Here is a 16,432-nt window from a genome sequence, read left to right as displayed (position 1 = left end):
ACAGGTGAGCAATCCTGTCTCACTTCCGTACCATCTTCCTGCCACGTACCGTGGCCAAAGTCCCCTGTGAAGCTTCTTAACAGGGTGTTGCCCTGGAAATTCATTTTTGAGCACCCCTTGCCAGCACCTCCTAGCATCAGGTTCAGTCCTTTGACTTAACCCAGATCTTCGCTAGCGTCTTTTCAAGCTGTGATTTGTACATAATTTAACTTTCAGAAGCTTGGGTGGCTGAAAGCAGTATAAATGAGAAGTGTTTTGTGTCTCTGTTTGAGTCTTAGATGTCACTGAGGTTGGTAGTGACGGGCTCTGTTGCCAGCTGACTGCTATTCAGAGCTGGAAGTACATTTGGAACAAGCCCCAGTCTTGTTGAAAAGCGTAGCAGAGACAGGCACGATTGAGAAGGCGCCGAGCCAGGATTTCAGCTCTCTCCAACATCAAGGGGAAAATAAACGACAAGACAGATCTCTGCTTGTCCTGCTCTTAGTCAGTGACAACAGGTGACTTTGTTTTCTGGGGCAGTCAGTCCCATGCCTCTCACAGCACTAACTTCACTTAATTTGATGCCCAGTTTTGTGAATAATCGTAAGCAGTCTGATCCTTGAATAGACTCATGCTGTCTTCTTTGGGTGATTCCACCCTAAGCATCTTCTTGCCAGAGCAGAGTTGTAGCTTTTATTTGCTGCTGACTTCATCTTTCTTGCAGAAGCTAATGTATTAAACAAAAAGACAAGTGAAAAGATGCAGACTGTCGCTTGCAAGATAGACTGGGTCACAGGTTTAACACTGACAAAAATTAGTACCCTTTAAACCTATTATTTAATCTTTTTAAAAATTTGAGTTGGATGCATGGCATGCCTGCTAATTTAACCAAACAGTTCATGCATCTGCGTGCTTATTCAGATTAGTGATGCTAAATGCTTGTCCCACTTCAGAAACATTTTTTGGGGCGGGAGAAGCCAAGGGGGTGTGATTCACTGCACTTCTGACTCTGCCATGGTTTGGGCTCCAAGTTGCCCATGAAAGGGTGTCCTGGGAGCTCAGAGCTGGGACTTGAAGCCAGGAGACCTTGATGCTTTCAGCAGAGCTGCTGCTGGTTGCCAGTGAGCTGGTCTGCTGTTCTGTGACGTGGTGCTAGCAGTACTCCAGGGTGTTGGATCCATGCACGGGGCTTTGACATCTTCAGTAGAAGGTCCAACAGATGAGCTAAGAATCTTTATTTTAATCATTGGCATTCAAAGGATATTTTAATATGCAAAACATACATATATGTATGTACATGGAATATATATATATATATATATATGTATGTATGTATTTGTAACCAAATAAAAGCTAGAACTATGCAGACCTCACTGGCTGCTCTTTGAAAGCAATGCCTCCTAGAGCTCCTAGAGCATTTTTCAAATACTTTAAAGTAGATTTGCAGCTTTTTAGGAAGAAAAAGGAAAAAAAAAAGTGCAACAGGCCAGAGTTTTACTGCAATTAGTCTAATTTAGAAGCCTAAAATATTCCTATCTGGAGCTTGCTCATAGTAAGTAGGTAGTAAAATTACCTGAAGAGTCCTATTGTCTCTGAAATATTTCCAACTGTTTCAGTATTTTTGCTGAAAAAAAATATTTTGCAAATCATGTACAGAGATACAGAAAATGCAGAGGCTGGGACTAGGGGAGATGGGGCTGTGGTGTCTGGGGTGCTAGCTAAAAGAGAAGCAGAATCAATAATTCAGGTGTTTGAAGAAGAAGCCGATTGGGAGCATGGTGCTTTTGGATCTAGGATTGTGTTGGCTTCAAGGAATCTGGCTGCCTGGGCTCAACACTGGTCCCAGTGGAGTTACCGGGAATCTTCCCGCTGAATCTGATGGTACGAGAGCTTCGCGGGCTGGAGAAGCTTGGTGTGATTTCTACCATTTCTTTGTGACAAGTCTGATCTTTTCTTTTAGGTCTGACTAAAACATGTGCAACTGTAATCTTAGGTTATCTGTTTGACTTCTTAATCCTGAGACTGTAGAAAATTCAGGTTTCCTCTAATGTTATCCTCATCCCAACTGTGAACAAGTTACTACTGCTTCTTATAATTTATTGTCTTTCTGTTCCTAACAGTCTGTGTGATCCAGCTGTTTACCAGTGCCCACCTTCCAGTGCTTCATTAGCTTTTATGCACAGGGAATTGTTGCAATGGATATGTTTAACCTGCTAGTTGGAAGAGTAGAAGCCTTCGGGGAATTACTTTTGCTTCCTCTAGCTCTCATTAGGGAGTGCACACACACATACCTGTATATACATATATATGTATACATATATAAAGTCTTTCAATATAAACTCATTTAGCATTATTATTATTTAATTTATATTTTAATCCAGTTGTAAACCAAAGTATTACAGCTTGAGAAATGTTGTTTCTTTGAAATAGGAGGAACCTTTTTAGACAGGAGTTCTGAAAGATCTCAGTTGACAAAAATACAGATACAAATAAGTCCTAAGCACTTGGGCTAGTGAATCTTAGAGATTTGCAACCTTAGAAGGATTTAGGAGGTGGTAGGTTAAGTTCGATTGTGAGGAAACAGTGTGGGTTACCCTTTTAAAACACTGTTTTTTTTTTTTTCTCATCCAACATAACTTGGAATTACAGAAATTGCTACAAAGAGCAGTACAGAGATGAGGTGCCTCACCTGGGACTGCTTGAGAGATGGCTAGAGCTAACAGGATGATGTTAGGTGGCACTGTTTGCTGCTCTCATCATCTGTGCTACTTTTATTCACAGCTCTTCATTCTGGTGCTGCGTTGTTTGCTGAATGCAGCTTGGGGCGTAGTGGCTTGTCAAGGGACCCTGCAGGGACCTTCCTGGTTGATGGTTTGAATAGGTCTTTGCTGCTTGACTTTTCCCAGAGAATTGCTTGGGCTTCCCTGCGCATCCCTCTTAGCTTGCTCTGTTTTTGCCTGTGGCACCTAATCAAGGTTGGAGCTGAAGGCCTTTGAGCAGAGCTGCTGCTGGACCAGGTACTGCTGCCCTTTGGCTGGTCCATGCCATCGGAGCGATGAAAGGGAGAGATCCATAGGGGAGTTTTCAGGGCCTTCTCTAGGCTCTTAAATGGCCTTAAAGTATATAAAAATGGTCTTTGCTATATGAAATAATGGCTTGAAAATTGCAATATACTTCATGCTACTTAGCTGTAAGAAAACAAGTCTGTTCTGGCAAAACTTCTAAAAATAAAAAAGGGAGAAAACAGCAAACATTGTTGTTTGGCAGACCTGGGACCAAGAGAGAGGAGGCCACAGGAACTCTTCTAATATATTTGATGTCTAATTTACACTTTCAGAAGACAGTCCTTTGCTATTTTATTTATTGATGCCTAGAGGTATATTTTTTTTATTTTAGCAATCTAGGTAGAGGTACATGATCCACTGTCACAGCTGGAAAGAGGAAATGGGTTCAAAGAAAAAATATTGCTGATTTTTATGTCCAGGGGAGTAAGCTGCCTTTCCAAGGAATTAACAAATGCTATGAACAAATTCAGCTCAACCCATCTCCTGCTGACTTGGCAGCAGCTGTGCTTCTTACTCTTCTGTTCAGCCCATACTCTAGAGGCTCTTTTCATAAAAGCCTCTTTGCATCTCTGTTATTTAGCAGAGTGAGCATCCACCCACCTTTGCTGATCACAAAGGTTCATTTAATGCTCTCCAGCAGCAGTGCTGTGAGCTGTCTCGATGTATAGAAAAGTCATCCCTTACCAAAGGATCATCCATCATAGCCTTAGTGAAACTTGGATTTGGTGAGGAAAGGAATTCCTCTTGTTTGAGACCTCACCTGCTAACTAAATGGGCAGAAAAGAGACAAACGGCTGAGACAGTAGTGTGTACGTGCGATTCGTCCATTTCTATTCAAATATCTTTAAGTATGACCTTTTTAACAAAAAGGTAGCTGATTTCATGTAAAATGGGCCAAACTGATTTTTTGTTTTATTTTAAGTAACCCTCAATGCAGTATGCTGTATACAGTGACTCTTGGGTGTTTAGTAGGTTGGTGAAGATACCCAAGCAGGAAGCTTTGGGTAAGAGGTTTGTAATGCCTGGTTATGGGTATCTTTCCTTATAATCATTTTGATGGCTTTGGAGCGTTGACCAAAAAAGTTTATTTTGTTTTAAAGCTTTAATTCTTTTCATAAAAATGCTGAAAAAATCTTAGATTTCTCCCCGCTCTGCGCACACGTGCACGCACACCCACACAAACACACACACACACACACACCCCCGCAGCCACAGGAGTTATTTCAGAGTGCTGCTTAGTTACCTTTCTGTTTGGCAGAGCAGTTTGCAGTCTGTGATCCAAGAACCCTTGTAAAGGATGTGCAGTGGAAGGTAGCTCTGAAGAGCCAGCTTGTTGTCAAGAGTTGCATTGCCCTTTGGGCATCTGCAGACTTCTGGAGTCATTCTGGTATGAGGATTTCAAAGTTTGCCAAGGTGATGGGGAAATGAGGTTGCAGGTGTGATGGAGCTGCATCAGGAGGCAGGTACCTGCATGCCACCAGCGCTGAGGCCACATATGGCAACCTCTAGGGGAACCTTGCTAGGGGAATCGTGTACTTTCAGAACCAAAAACTATCTGTCCTTGTCAAGGACTTTGGTGAATGAGAAATGCAATCCGCTTTGGTGGGATGGCGAGTAGGCTTGGAGATGTCGGCTGTTAACAGTCAGACATTTGTTTTTGCAGGGTGAGAGGGTCCATTTCAGAAATCCGTGTAAGGAGTAACGCCGGCGCTTGACAAGTGCTTGGACCCTCTGTTTCCATTTCAGGTTTCCAGCGAGCACAGCAGCAGGGGCGGCCGCGTCGTGGACGGGAAGGATGGCAGGGAGCTGAGCCCTGCCGTGTTCCATGTTACAGGCTGGGAGCAGGCGTGTGTTGGCCACAGGTAGCGTGGGGCTGGGGAGATGCAGCCCCACTCCAGGGATGCCCTTGAGATGGATAGGATGGTTATGTGCTCACAGAAAGGACTTGGACTGGCTCTTGTATGCCCTGTGCCAGCGCGGTTGTCCGTCTCACATGTCCTATCTGTTTGCCTTTACATATTGCCCTGCCTATGTGGTTGCCCAGCACAGCAGCCCTTTGCAAAGGAAGACGTGTCCTGCAGGTGCCCTTTCTGCATGGAGCTGTTTGTCTCCATGAAGAAAGTGCTGGTGTCTGGCTGCTGTCTGGCAGGCTCAGAGCTTTTTGGTGAGTAGTGATATAAGAAAAAGGGGGCGCTTTTCACTGTAAATGATCTATTGCTTACAGTGAGAGAAGGAGCTTAAATGGGCTGTTTTCTTTTCTGTCAGAGGGAAGCTATCCTGTCTGCTGGGGAAGGAAAATACAGCATGTGCTAGCCCGGGTCCTGGAGCTGTGCCGGGGTACTCAGAAGTCAAGTCTTGCTTTGACAGGAGGGAGTCTGATGTCTGGTATACCAGGACTGGCCAGTGTTCAGTGGAGGTAGGGTTGTTAGAGCCTCTCCTTGCCTTTCTGCTCCCTGCAGAGTGGTCGTTTGTCCCATTCCTGGTGCAGAGCTCTGTAACTCTGAGCCCAGCGTGCTCCCTTCCAAGCTGCTGGAGAGCAGCAGTTCCTGCGGCGCGCGAGCGGCTCACCTGCGAGCGTGGGATTGCTTTAGACAGCCTGCGACGCGCCAGCTGTTTCCTTCCAGCTCAAGCCGCTTGCAGCAACAGGGAGAGCGGCAAAGCTGAGCCAGGAATAGCGAGCGCCGTGGGCCGCCGCGGGGAGCTGACGCTGGCTGCAGTACTAAGGGGCTCCTCTGCTTTCCGCACGGGAACCCAAGGCAGGGGGAAGGAGAGCACCAGCACAGCCCCGTGGGAAGGACTGTGCAGGTGTCTAGCACGTTGCGCGTGCCGTGGGCTGGCAAGCACTCCTTTTGGGAGCTCTGCATGTTTCAGAGTACACAGGGAACACAGCTGTCTCAAGGGGAAGGGAAGCCAGGGCTGTCCCAGCCGCACTCAGCAGATCACGAGTCCCTCAAGGCCGCAGGCACTGGGAAGGACATAGCTCATAATGCAGCTTTACTACGTGGATTTCTACTACTCCCTTGGGAGAAACATTGGAATGGCAAATGAAGGCTGGAAAGGGGTAGTACTAGATAGATTAAGAGGTGCTATTTTTGAATGTTGCATTTTCTATCATGTGTTTAAGCTTTTGAAGACATTTTGAAGACTGTTTCCTTTAATTTCTGTACTGATTCTCTCCTTGATGTTGTTCCCTCCATTTAAATCAATGGCCAAGGGCTGGGTGCAGAGATGGGAGTTTTCTGACTGAACATGAGGAAAAACTTTTTTTCTTGTGAGGGTGACAGGGCACTGAAACAGTCTGCCCAGAGAGGCAGTGGAGTCTCCTTCTCTGGAGATCTTCAAAACCTGGCTGGATGCCACCTTGTGCCACATGCTCTGGGTGTCCCTGCTTGAACAGGGGGTTGGACTAAATGATCTCCAAAGGTCCTTTCCAATCTCAACCATTCTATGATTTTGTGATGGAGCCAGGCTCTTCTCAGAGGTGCCCAGTGCAAGGATGCGATGCAGCGAAATTCCCATTAGGTATTCTAGAATATTTGCCCTGCGAAGGCAGTGCGATGTTGGAGTGGCTTGTCCCGAGAGGACACACAGTGTCGGTCCTGGATGATGCTCAGCAGGTCACTGGGCAGAGCCCTGCGCAAGCCGCTCTGGGGCGGCCGTGTCCCGAACGGGGAGGCCGGGGGTCCTGTCCTTCCCGACGCCGTTACTCCATGCGCCTCTGGTGCGTCGGGGAATATAGAATACTTCACAGCGGTGTTGCTGGACTGCAGTCAGTAGCCAAGGGCTAGAGACCCCTGGACTTTCAGTTGTGATTTTCTTTTCTAATTTCTAGGTGATTGATCCACACAATGGCATCATGTCCAGAATGGTTTGCAGAGGAGCCAAGCTGGTCCCCAGCTGTGAGTGTGGCCAGCAGCTCCATAGCTGGCTTTAACAGAGCTACAGCTTGGGTTAGTGTGAGTTTCTTAGAATTATCATGTAAAAACAGGCAGCTTTAATAGGCTTCCTAGTTCTTATTAGTTAAGCTTTTGGAACATATTCAGGTATCTCTTTAATACTGCTGTGTAACCTCCCTGTTTAATCTGACCTATATCAAATTAGAATATTATTTTTGCATGTCTACGGCCATATGTAAAAAATCAGTGCATTTTCTTTTTCCAGGCTATCAGTTATATTAAGCCTCCAGCTTTACTTACATTGTGTAAATGTACTTAACCCTCTTCCCCTCAGACCTCTAGTTAAATGTCATTATTTTTATGTTGCAGCAAGCCTTATTTATTTAAACCTTCCTCTTGAACCTTCCTTTTGTGTTTGCAGTCAGACCCAGTACCATTGGCTGTGGCCCAAGAAACTGTGAAACTAATTAGAAACTAAAAATGAAGCTATGTTGGTTACGTTTACTACTGGTTGTAAAATACAGAAAGTAACAGCATTAGAAGGCAGGGGGGCAGAGAGGGGGCAGGGAGGATGCCTGAGGCTCTGGATGGGGAACTTCTTGGGGAATGAGTTTTCACCTGACCGCGTTGCTCCACTGCTTCCCATCCACGCCCCTTCCAAGGCAGCGTCCCAATCCTAAGAGGTTGGGTCGGGGTCCCTTGTTTCTGGATGCCTCTAGGGCATGAGATTAGCTTGGGACTCCAGGCGCTTCTTTAGAGTTTACGTGTCTGAAGAAACTCCACGGATTACTGTGAAGCTTTTGTGTTCGCTGCGTGCAAAGGGGTAACTGAGCGCGCCGGGGGCCTGGTGGGGTGAGGAGCCTGGGGCAGCAGGGCAGGCGCCGCCTTACGGCTGTGGCTGGGCACGGCCTCCTGCTCTCACCCAGCAGCCACTTCCCCCACCCAAGCTGGCTTTCTTTTTTTCTTTTTTCTTTTTTTTTTTCTTTAAAAAAAAAAAGAAGAAAGAAAAATGCATGTTTCTCCTGTGCTAGTGCCCACAAAGTGGCTGAAAACAGGCCTCCTTTCCCTGGTTTCACTCCTATTTTCCCTGTATGACACTGTGAATGACACAAATAGCGCTTTTTTTTTTTTTCTTTTTTTCCTAATGTTTCCATTAGAATCGCTCAGAGCGTGCACACCGTCCTTGGCGCTCACGTGGGGACACTGTGAGAGCGCAGTGGCACCCGAGCCCTGCCAGGACTCCGCACGGACATGGTGAACCACACGAGTGGCTTTGTCAAGTGATCTGCTAATTGAAGTTGATTTTGCAAGAAACTAAACTGACAATCAATTTCTAAAATATTAAAGCCTCTTAGAGGGAATAGTCAAGTACATCTTTAAAAGATTTAACTGGGATGACTTTCTTAAATAAAGAGCACAGGATTTTTTCCTTTCTTTTTTTGAGCACTCGCTCCAGAAAGCGAGTTGCAGGAAGCAGCAGAAGATTCCTGGGACAGTAACTACCTCTCTCTCTGGGAGTGCTGAGGTGGCCACGCTACACACTCTATCAGCAAAGCTTTCACTTAAAACAGGTTTGTTTTTCCTTACCTCGGTGTTTGAGAAATGCAGGTCTGCTCTGTAAAGCAGCTCTATCCGTCGGGAGCAGGGGGGATCCTCACCCGCCGCCCCTCTTTCCTCAGAGCTGCGCGCCAGGTTTGCTCCTGCGCCGCTTCGTCTTGAACTGTCCCGCGGGCCATGGTTGGAGCTGGGATACCCAGGCCAAACTTCCCGCCGGGGGTTTCAGCAGGCAGTTGAGGAGGGCAAGGGGAGACTCTGGCTCCCTCCTGCCTTCGAGAGAGCAGGCAGCAGTGAAAAGCAATAACAATACACAACAAAAAAATTGTGTGTCAGTCATTCGTCAGCAGATCTGACTCTGAATACATATGTATTTATACATTTATATAAGTATAAAGGTATAAATATAAATTTCTGCACACTTACAGGGGCCAGATCTGTCTTGTGAAAAGGTGCCATGTGTTTTTTTTTTTTTTTTTTTTGGTAAACAGAGTCCCTTTCCAAACTAGAACAGCACTTTAAATAGGTTCCTCTTAAAAAAAAAAAAAAAAAAAGAAAAAAAAAAGAAAGAAAAAAAAATAAAACCTTTACTGAAGGAATGCACTTTAAATCATAAGCTGAGTATGGCTGTTGCCGGCTTTGGAGACAGCCGTACCCACGGGGGGCTGGTCGGGAGCCGGCACCGGCGGCGTTCCCGCTGCGGCCGGGAGCAGGAGCGCAGCTCTCCCTCCGGCCGCGGCCCCCGCTCCTCCACACTACAGCCGGCAGCGGCCCCGCGGGAGCGGCGCGTGCTGGTCAAAGGGGGCACAAGCCGCCCTTGCCTGGAAGGGGTATCGAAGCCCCAGCTGTAATAGGTCAAAGCTGTACCCGCTAATGCCACAGCAGCCACCCGCTGACGTGAGGCTGCAGGAGCGGGGCCTCGGGGCCGGTGGTGCTGGGTGTGGGGTTTCCCACACAGTGGCTACAGACCCCAGTCAATTCAGTATTAAAAATAAACTAAAAATAAATAAAAAAAAAAAAACAAGGTTTTCTCTGTCCCATATTGACTCTGTTCTGGACTGGTTTACAGAGTAAACTTATATAACAAAAATTGTGCTGTCACCTTCTACTGTTGACTTACAAATCAAATGTTTTAGGATGCATGTCCTAACACCCAAGACTTATTTTTCACAGTTAAGAAATTTCCTGCTGTACTAATTTCTTTTTCTGTTTTATTTTTGGTTGCAATCCTTTTTTCTCAAAAACAAAAAAAAAGAAAAAATTCCAACAAAGTCAGTGTTCACACTTTGCCTGCAGTAGGTTGAAGTGTGATCCTGCTGTTTGTAACTTGTGGATAACAGACTGTTCTTAAATGATTTTTACAAGCTGTTCCCAAGCTGGACCTCTAGCCTTTCTTCCCTTTTCCTCTTCCAGTGAGCTGGCAGGTACAAGCTCATGGAAAGGCTACATTTTTGGCTGGCCGCATGCAGTGATGGCCAGCGTTGCTGGAGGGGAGCAGGGAACGATGGTAAGAGAAGCAGCATTGGGGAAGGGGGAAGAAAGCAAAGGCAGAGGGGATTGTACAATTGCATTTAAAGGAGTTTAGCAAAAAGCGCTCTTGTTGGACAGCTTTAAGAACAATGTGAATGAAAACTTAGCAACTTGGTTAGGAATCTTTGAAAATTCTATAAATGTATACTTGAAATTGTTTGTATTAAAAACAAATCGCATTTTCTTCTTTCTTTTAACACTGTGTAAAAGAACATTATGCATGTGAGTGGTTTGAGAATTAAATGGTTTAATACTCAGCTCCTTGTCTACCTCTGGGGTCCTTTCTCGCGGTACAGCAGCTTTGAACTGCTCCGCTGGCGTAGCCGAGCGAGTGTCCTGCACAGGGGAGGGCAGCAGCCACGAGATAGCCTAGTCTCTCCTTAGCACAACCCTTCACTACCCTAAGCTCAAAACAGGGGAGAACTAAGGCTGCCTCAAGCTGCTTTTTTTTATTGTCACAGATGACTTTCCTTCTTTTTATATGAGTCCTATCCCACCACTGCCCCCGGCGTGGCAAAACCGCCCTACTGGCTGCAAGCCAAGCAGCCCCTTCCTGCTGCTGCAGCAGGGTTGACTTGGCTGCCCCATGAAGCATTTGGGTTCAGGGTGCTCCTACCTTGGGCGATCCTGGCATTTCCTCACCCTTTCTCACCCTCCTGAGCCTCTACAGCATAGATGGGGGAGTAGAGATGAGAACACAGCTGTTACATGCTACAATTCTGGAGCTGGAAAAGGCGGCAAGCAAGCAGAATATGTGATCCTGCAAGAAAAGCAGCAGTAGCAGAGGTGAGCAACCGAAGACTGTGAGGAGAGGAAGAGCTGCTTTTTGAAGCCTTGATCATCTCTGAAATGACTCCCCACCCCACTCCCTTCTCCCAGGGCTTCTTCTTCTTCTATAGGTAAGTAGCTACACAGCTTCCTTCAGAGGTGTTACTCCAGGCCAGCATGCCAGCAGGACTGGCATTTAAGAGACTCAGCATCAAATCTCTCGTGTGTTTAGAGGAGTGATCACAAGAGCATGCAATACAACAGAAGTGCCGTGTCCAGATTCAACTGTGCCGCACTTGGAACACCACAAGCTGCTCAGCCCTTCCTGCTGCAGACCAGGGCAAGGAGAGACAGCACTGCACCCCCTCTGCCTGCCCCAAACCCACCAATGGGACCGTGGCTGATAAAACATCATTTCATGCTACTTCTCCCATAGACTGGCACTTTGCACTTGGCTTGCCTTTACTTGCTGTGGTAATTGCTGCCTCAAAGGTAGTGGATTCTTTTGAGAAGGACTTATTTACTGGTCCTAGGAAAGCTGGAGAGTGGATCACTCATTGGTGGGTGTCATTAACTTACACTGTAGCATCTGTCTGTACACAACACATCTGTACCATGCACCACCACCACCACGCAGACAGGACTCTGCTTTCATTTAAAAAAAAAAAAAAAAAAAAAAAACACACTCTGCTGTCCTAAATGCAGAAGTCCCTGAGGAACGCTCACCACATTCACTTCTGCATCCTGAAGCCAGCTCTGTCAGAGGTCCTTCCTATAGCAGTGTAGCTATCCCAGGGTGGAACAGAGGGCTAGCAGGCCAGCATGCTTCAGCTCTAGGAATAATCTTATAGATAAAATATATTTAAGTATAGTGTTCATTTACATATAGGAGAGCACAGTGCCTCTGTGGAGCCACAGGGACAGTTACAGCTGTGCATTATCTTTGTTGTGCATTGCCATGGTCCAGAGATACCCCCAAACACACTAACTTGACTATGAAACTAGTTTGAAGAGCATCACTCAGAGATGCACAGCCTTGGCTAAGAAGTGCTTTTGGTAGTGACTTATCAGCACTTACAGACGTCAGACACATCAGTGCTGCTGGCAAGAAGGACGAGGAGGGTTAGCAGCTCTTCCACCTGCCAGCTCTTCATTGCAGAAATACATGAAGTTTTTTTCAGCACAGCTGGCAGGTGCCATCTGACAGTTGCTATTCCACCAGCCTCTACAGCGCAATTAATTGTTCTGCAGGGACTGGGGAGTGCAGAGAAGCCCCTTCATTCAAAAGAGGAAGTTATAATAGGTCCAGGAAATGGCTTAGTGAGGATAAAACTGTCCAGAGATTGGTTTATTACATACAGATCTACAGATTTTAATAGACCAGATGATCGGTGTTACAGGTTGAGGCCTGAAGGGGAGGAGAGGTTGGATACAAGACTGATGGCAATGCGGGACTCAACTTCAGGTGCTACAAAAATATTGGTGCCAAAGAGCATTCAGCTTCCTTTGAATAAAGGCTGGGGCAGGGCAGCTTCCTGCAACACCTCATTTCCCTCAGCAAGGAGCAGCAGAAACAGGCCACCTGGGGACAATTATCCCAAAATCCTGCAACAAACAGTGAGCCCAACCACCTTAGGCACCAGCTGGGTGGTGTAATACCCTACTACCACTTTCCAGAGGCAGAAAAGAAGGAGCAGAGGCCCGATGGCTTAGGAACAAGGATCAGCTATTCGGCCCATGAAAATAATGGTGTTGAGGGCAGCTTCCCGGATGAAGAGCAGGAAAGGCCTGTTGGCATTGAAGATCATTCTGTTCATGGGGAAGGACCGGCCAGAGACAGTGACAGCAGTAGCAGCTGATGCCTCGCTGCCTTCTTCATTCACCTGCCAACGACACAACGAGAGTAGATTAAAATACTAAAATTATTCCAGATTTTAGAGGATATCCCTAATTGTCCTGGATACAACTGTAAATTGTGCTTGTGCGTGTGCAGCCTGTACTACCCCAAGGTGAACAGTATCACCTGGACCTGCTGCTTACTGTTATCACCACCTCCAGTTTTTAAAACGAAAAGCTAAGAAGAAAACACGTCCTGGGACAAAACAAAGCTTACCTCAAGGAAGGCTTTGTGGAACGCATCAGATACATACAGGTCTGTACGTCCTTCTGCAATAATGCCTAAAAGCCAAAATAACAAGATAGAGAGAGTTTTAAATATGTTTTGAGACAACAGCTCAAGAGGCAAAACATTTTCATCCCCCATAGACTGACATCAAAGCAAAAAGCAAGCCTGTCCTAAAACACGGATATCCACCACCAGCTGCAGTAGATCCCTAAACTCCCACATCCACTGTGCTGTGCAGCCAGCATGGCTGTGAAGGGGACTGAGCCCTGACTCCATCTACCGCTGCAGCAGCACGTCACTGCTCTCACGCTCTCCCTGCGTGCTGTGACACATATTGTCCAGGCACCTATGGAGAAATAACCATGCCCGACCTTCACCCCACAACACCCCATCTCTAAGTTTGACCTGGGAGCCTGGCGTTTTCTGGGCTGAAGAGATCTTCCAGACCCATTTTTCTCAGCTTCTCCTTGACACTGAAACTGTCCTCGATGCGGAAGCGAGGGAGGAAGACGGAGAGCGAGACCTCCGCCAAGGAGCCTATCCAGCCCTGCAGCTTCTCCGATGTCAACTCTCGCTCCACCTCCACCAGCGGCGTCTCGGCTTCAGGCAGGACCAGCACCATGGTGATATCGTCCCCTTTGTAGGGCAGCTCCATCACCTGCACTTTGTCCTGGGGTATGGAGGCGTGGAGGAATTTGGACTCTTGGTACATAACCGGGACCTTGCATATCTCACCGTTGGCTTTATGAAATAAATCCAGTTTTGTGTTTGGGACTGGGAACTTAGATTTCCAGTGTCCCTAAAGAAAAAGAGGGGAGACAAACAAGCAAGCTGACAATAACATCTTCACTCACTCCAAAGAAACAGGTTGCCCTCTGGGTTTTGTTAGCTTACCTTAAAGTAAATGCTGTTGACCAGGACCAGAACGGTGAGATCATCGATACCTCCTTCTGGGATCACTTCTGTAATACGCCTCTCTGTCTTGTTAGCCACCCACTCGTTAATTATCTTCCTGGAGAGGTCTGGCTTCTCCTGAAGAAAGAGACCAAAATACCCGAGTCAAGACTTTCAAACACCTCTGTGTGTGCCCCTGCCCTGTGTAGGGGACAGAATAACCAAATGGGTTCCCAGGGAGGACACAGCCTTCAGCAAAGAACTGTAGCATTTAGAAAAGAGAAGCTGGAAGCTGACCATACTTAAGGCAAACGGGGATAGAAAGTGCTGTGTCCCAGGCTCCCACCTGTGCTCATGCCCTGCTCACCTGGCCTAAAGCATGCCCTGCAGGCCAAAGAAGGTGAAGCAGCAAAAGCAGAATGTGAGAGAGACAGAAAGCCCAAAGCAGTTCAGACTCACTTTGAAATTCAAGGGCCAGAGTTTGGCTCCATAAACTATTTCACTAATGTTCTGGTAGGTTTCATTAAAGACCAAAGATTTCTCTCCAAAGAGGCGGTTGGCTGATATCAGCTCTGAGGATTTGTTGGCTTTCTTGTAAAGCCGGCAGTTCAGCTTGGCAAAGAAGAAGTGGATTTGATCAGATGTCTTCTCTGAAATGGTGTCAAATCGAAAGACCTGGAGGACCAAGACAGTGAGGAGGACTCCGTGAGTGGGGATCCCATGGTTCTGCAGCCCCACACTAAGGTCTGAACCTGCACATTCATTACCAACACACCAGACTGCTATCCTGAGCAAGTGTACATAAAGCCCTTTGCCCTCTGTCCACCAGCTCATGGAATAACAAATCTACAGCATTGAGCTTCATTTATCCACTTCACCAAACCTACATAAAAGCAGCCTGAGACATGGTTTGACAGGCTCCGAAATGAAGAGATAATGAGCAGCACCTCTGTATGCTGAGCAGCATTTGAGAGCCTTGCACAAGATGAGTATTTCACTATGGAGGCTGGAAGCAACTCTGGGGTTGCTGTGGGTCACAGGAGGACCTGCAAAGCTTGTGCCAAACCCTTCTGCAATGCTCCCACAGGCTGTTCCTTCCCACCAGTCAGCCTGCTGACTAACTCGGGTACATGTTATCTCTATTGGCAAAGAACAAGAATATGTAGCAACTGTTTTGAGGCTAGACTTGAGGTAATACAGTAAGGTTTTTTCTAATCCCTTTCTAGCTGCCAGACAGAAAGTTATGATTTATCAGCTTACATCCATCCAACCTCTGAGCTTTAGGCACAGAAAATCCCCAAGCACATTGCTCCACAAAAACATCTGGGATCTCTGGCATGATTTCTTGCAAGGCAAAAGGGTGTTATCGGCCCCTTCGTAGGAGCCAATCCATGTTTCTGTGTCCCTAGGTGACTCTGTCAGTAGGAAGGATTAGCCTGAAGGGGATTGAGCAGGATATGTGGTTCACTGCTCTGTGCTGTCATCCCAGACTGTGGATGACCTCGGCTGACACCAAGGTTACTTCCTTTGGGGGCAAGAGCTGTCAGGAGAATGACAGTGGCAGCACTTGAAGCAGATCCCAGGGAAGGTCTCTGTGGGCTGTAGCTTCCTGTCTGCAAGGGCAGAACCAAGCAGGACTCCTGCAGGATACAAGCACAGGGGAAGAAGGAACTGTTGGACCAGCAGGGAGCCAAATTCCCCTTGGAGGAAGCTGATCCCACAGGACCAGCGGCTGTGGAAGCCACACGAACTAGAGGTAGCCAGTGCCTTTTTGGCTAATAAACGTATAAGGGGAACCTTGACTAACCCCAATAATTCATCCTGAGCAGGGAGTCCCACAACAGTGCTCAGCTACTGCCAGTTCTGTTCTCTCAGATGTTGGTGACAGCTACCAAAATAGGCTGAGGAATTGCCACCAACCTCCATGAGCTGCTGGAGGGTGTCACCACAGGCACCAAGCTTGGTCATGGCGAAGGCCGTGGAGATACTGAGGGGTGACATGAAGATGTTTTCCCCATTGTCCTTGGAGTCAGCAAGGTACTTGTAGAAGACCACAGCAAAGCGCGAGTTGGCCCTTGACAGCTCCCAGACACGGGGGTTGGTGAACCCAGGGATCTTGCCTTTCTCTGCTTCTTGCCCTTCACCTTCCTGCAGCTTTTTTTCAGGGTTGCGATAGATGCAGATGGGGTTCACTGGGATATCGCGAGGCTTCGCAGTGCAGATGTCTTCCACAACGTAGGGCTGAGGGGTGGCCAGGGCCCAGATGCTGAAGAGACATGCCACAAAAAAATGCATGTCCTGCAAACAGAAAGAGAGAGATTAGCATGTGCTCAGCCACTAAGCAGATCTTGCTGCCACTGGCACCTCCCACAGCGCTTTCCAAATGCCCTGGGTCCTGTGCCTGCCTGTGACAGGACCCGCCCAGCAGCTACTGAAAACATCCGCCGCCCTGCTCTGCGGGCACCTTGTACTCGTGCTTCTGTGCAACTTCTACTGAACGCCATTGCAGGGAAGGCCCAGGTGTCCCCAGCTCCACGGCCCAGTCAGCCGCTACTGAAGTGTTCTCAACTTAATTTCCTTCCCTGTTTCCTCAGGAAAGTCTCCTGCTTTCGCAGCAGAGC

The 16,432-nt window shown here is 47.3% G+C and overlaps 1 protein-coding gene across 1 annotated transcript; it reads right to left on the bottom strand.

The window, feature by feature from the left end:
- Nucleotides 1–12,139: 12,139 nt before the first annotated feature.
- On the bottom strand, nucleotides 12,140–16,121 carry SERPINC1 (serpin family C member 1). The gene is made up of 6 exons (XM_010213356.2): nucleotides 15,732–16,121; nucleotides 14,271–14,486; nucleotides 13,812–13,949; nucleotides 13,323–13,716; nucleotides 12,906–12,970; nucleotides 12,140–12,675 (listed from the first exon to the last, which is right to left on the bottom strand). The coding sequence occupies exons 1-6, from the start codon at nucleotides 16,104–16,106 to the stop codon at nucleotides 12,502–12,504; spliced, it is 1,362 nt and encodes a 453-aa protein (XP_010211658.2). The 5' UTR covers nucleotides 16,107–16,121; the 3' UTR covers nucleotides 12,140–12,501.
- Nucleotides 16,122–16,432: the final 311 nt, after the last annotated feature.

This window comes from Tinamus guttatus, unplaced genomic scaffold (genome assembly GCF_059628265.1).
Source record: "Tinamus guttatus ecotype Peru unplaced genomic scaffold, ASM5962826v1 Tinamus_guttatus_pri_ptg000211l, whole genome shotgun sequence".
Lineage (NCBI taxonomy): Eukaryota > Metazoa > Chordata > Aves > Tinamiformes > Tinamidae > Tinamus > Tinamus guttatus.
The sequence above is the reverse complement of the archived record's forward strand: the minus strand, read 5'-3'. Positions and strand labels throughout refer to the sequence as shown.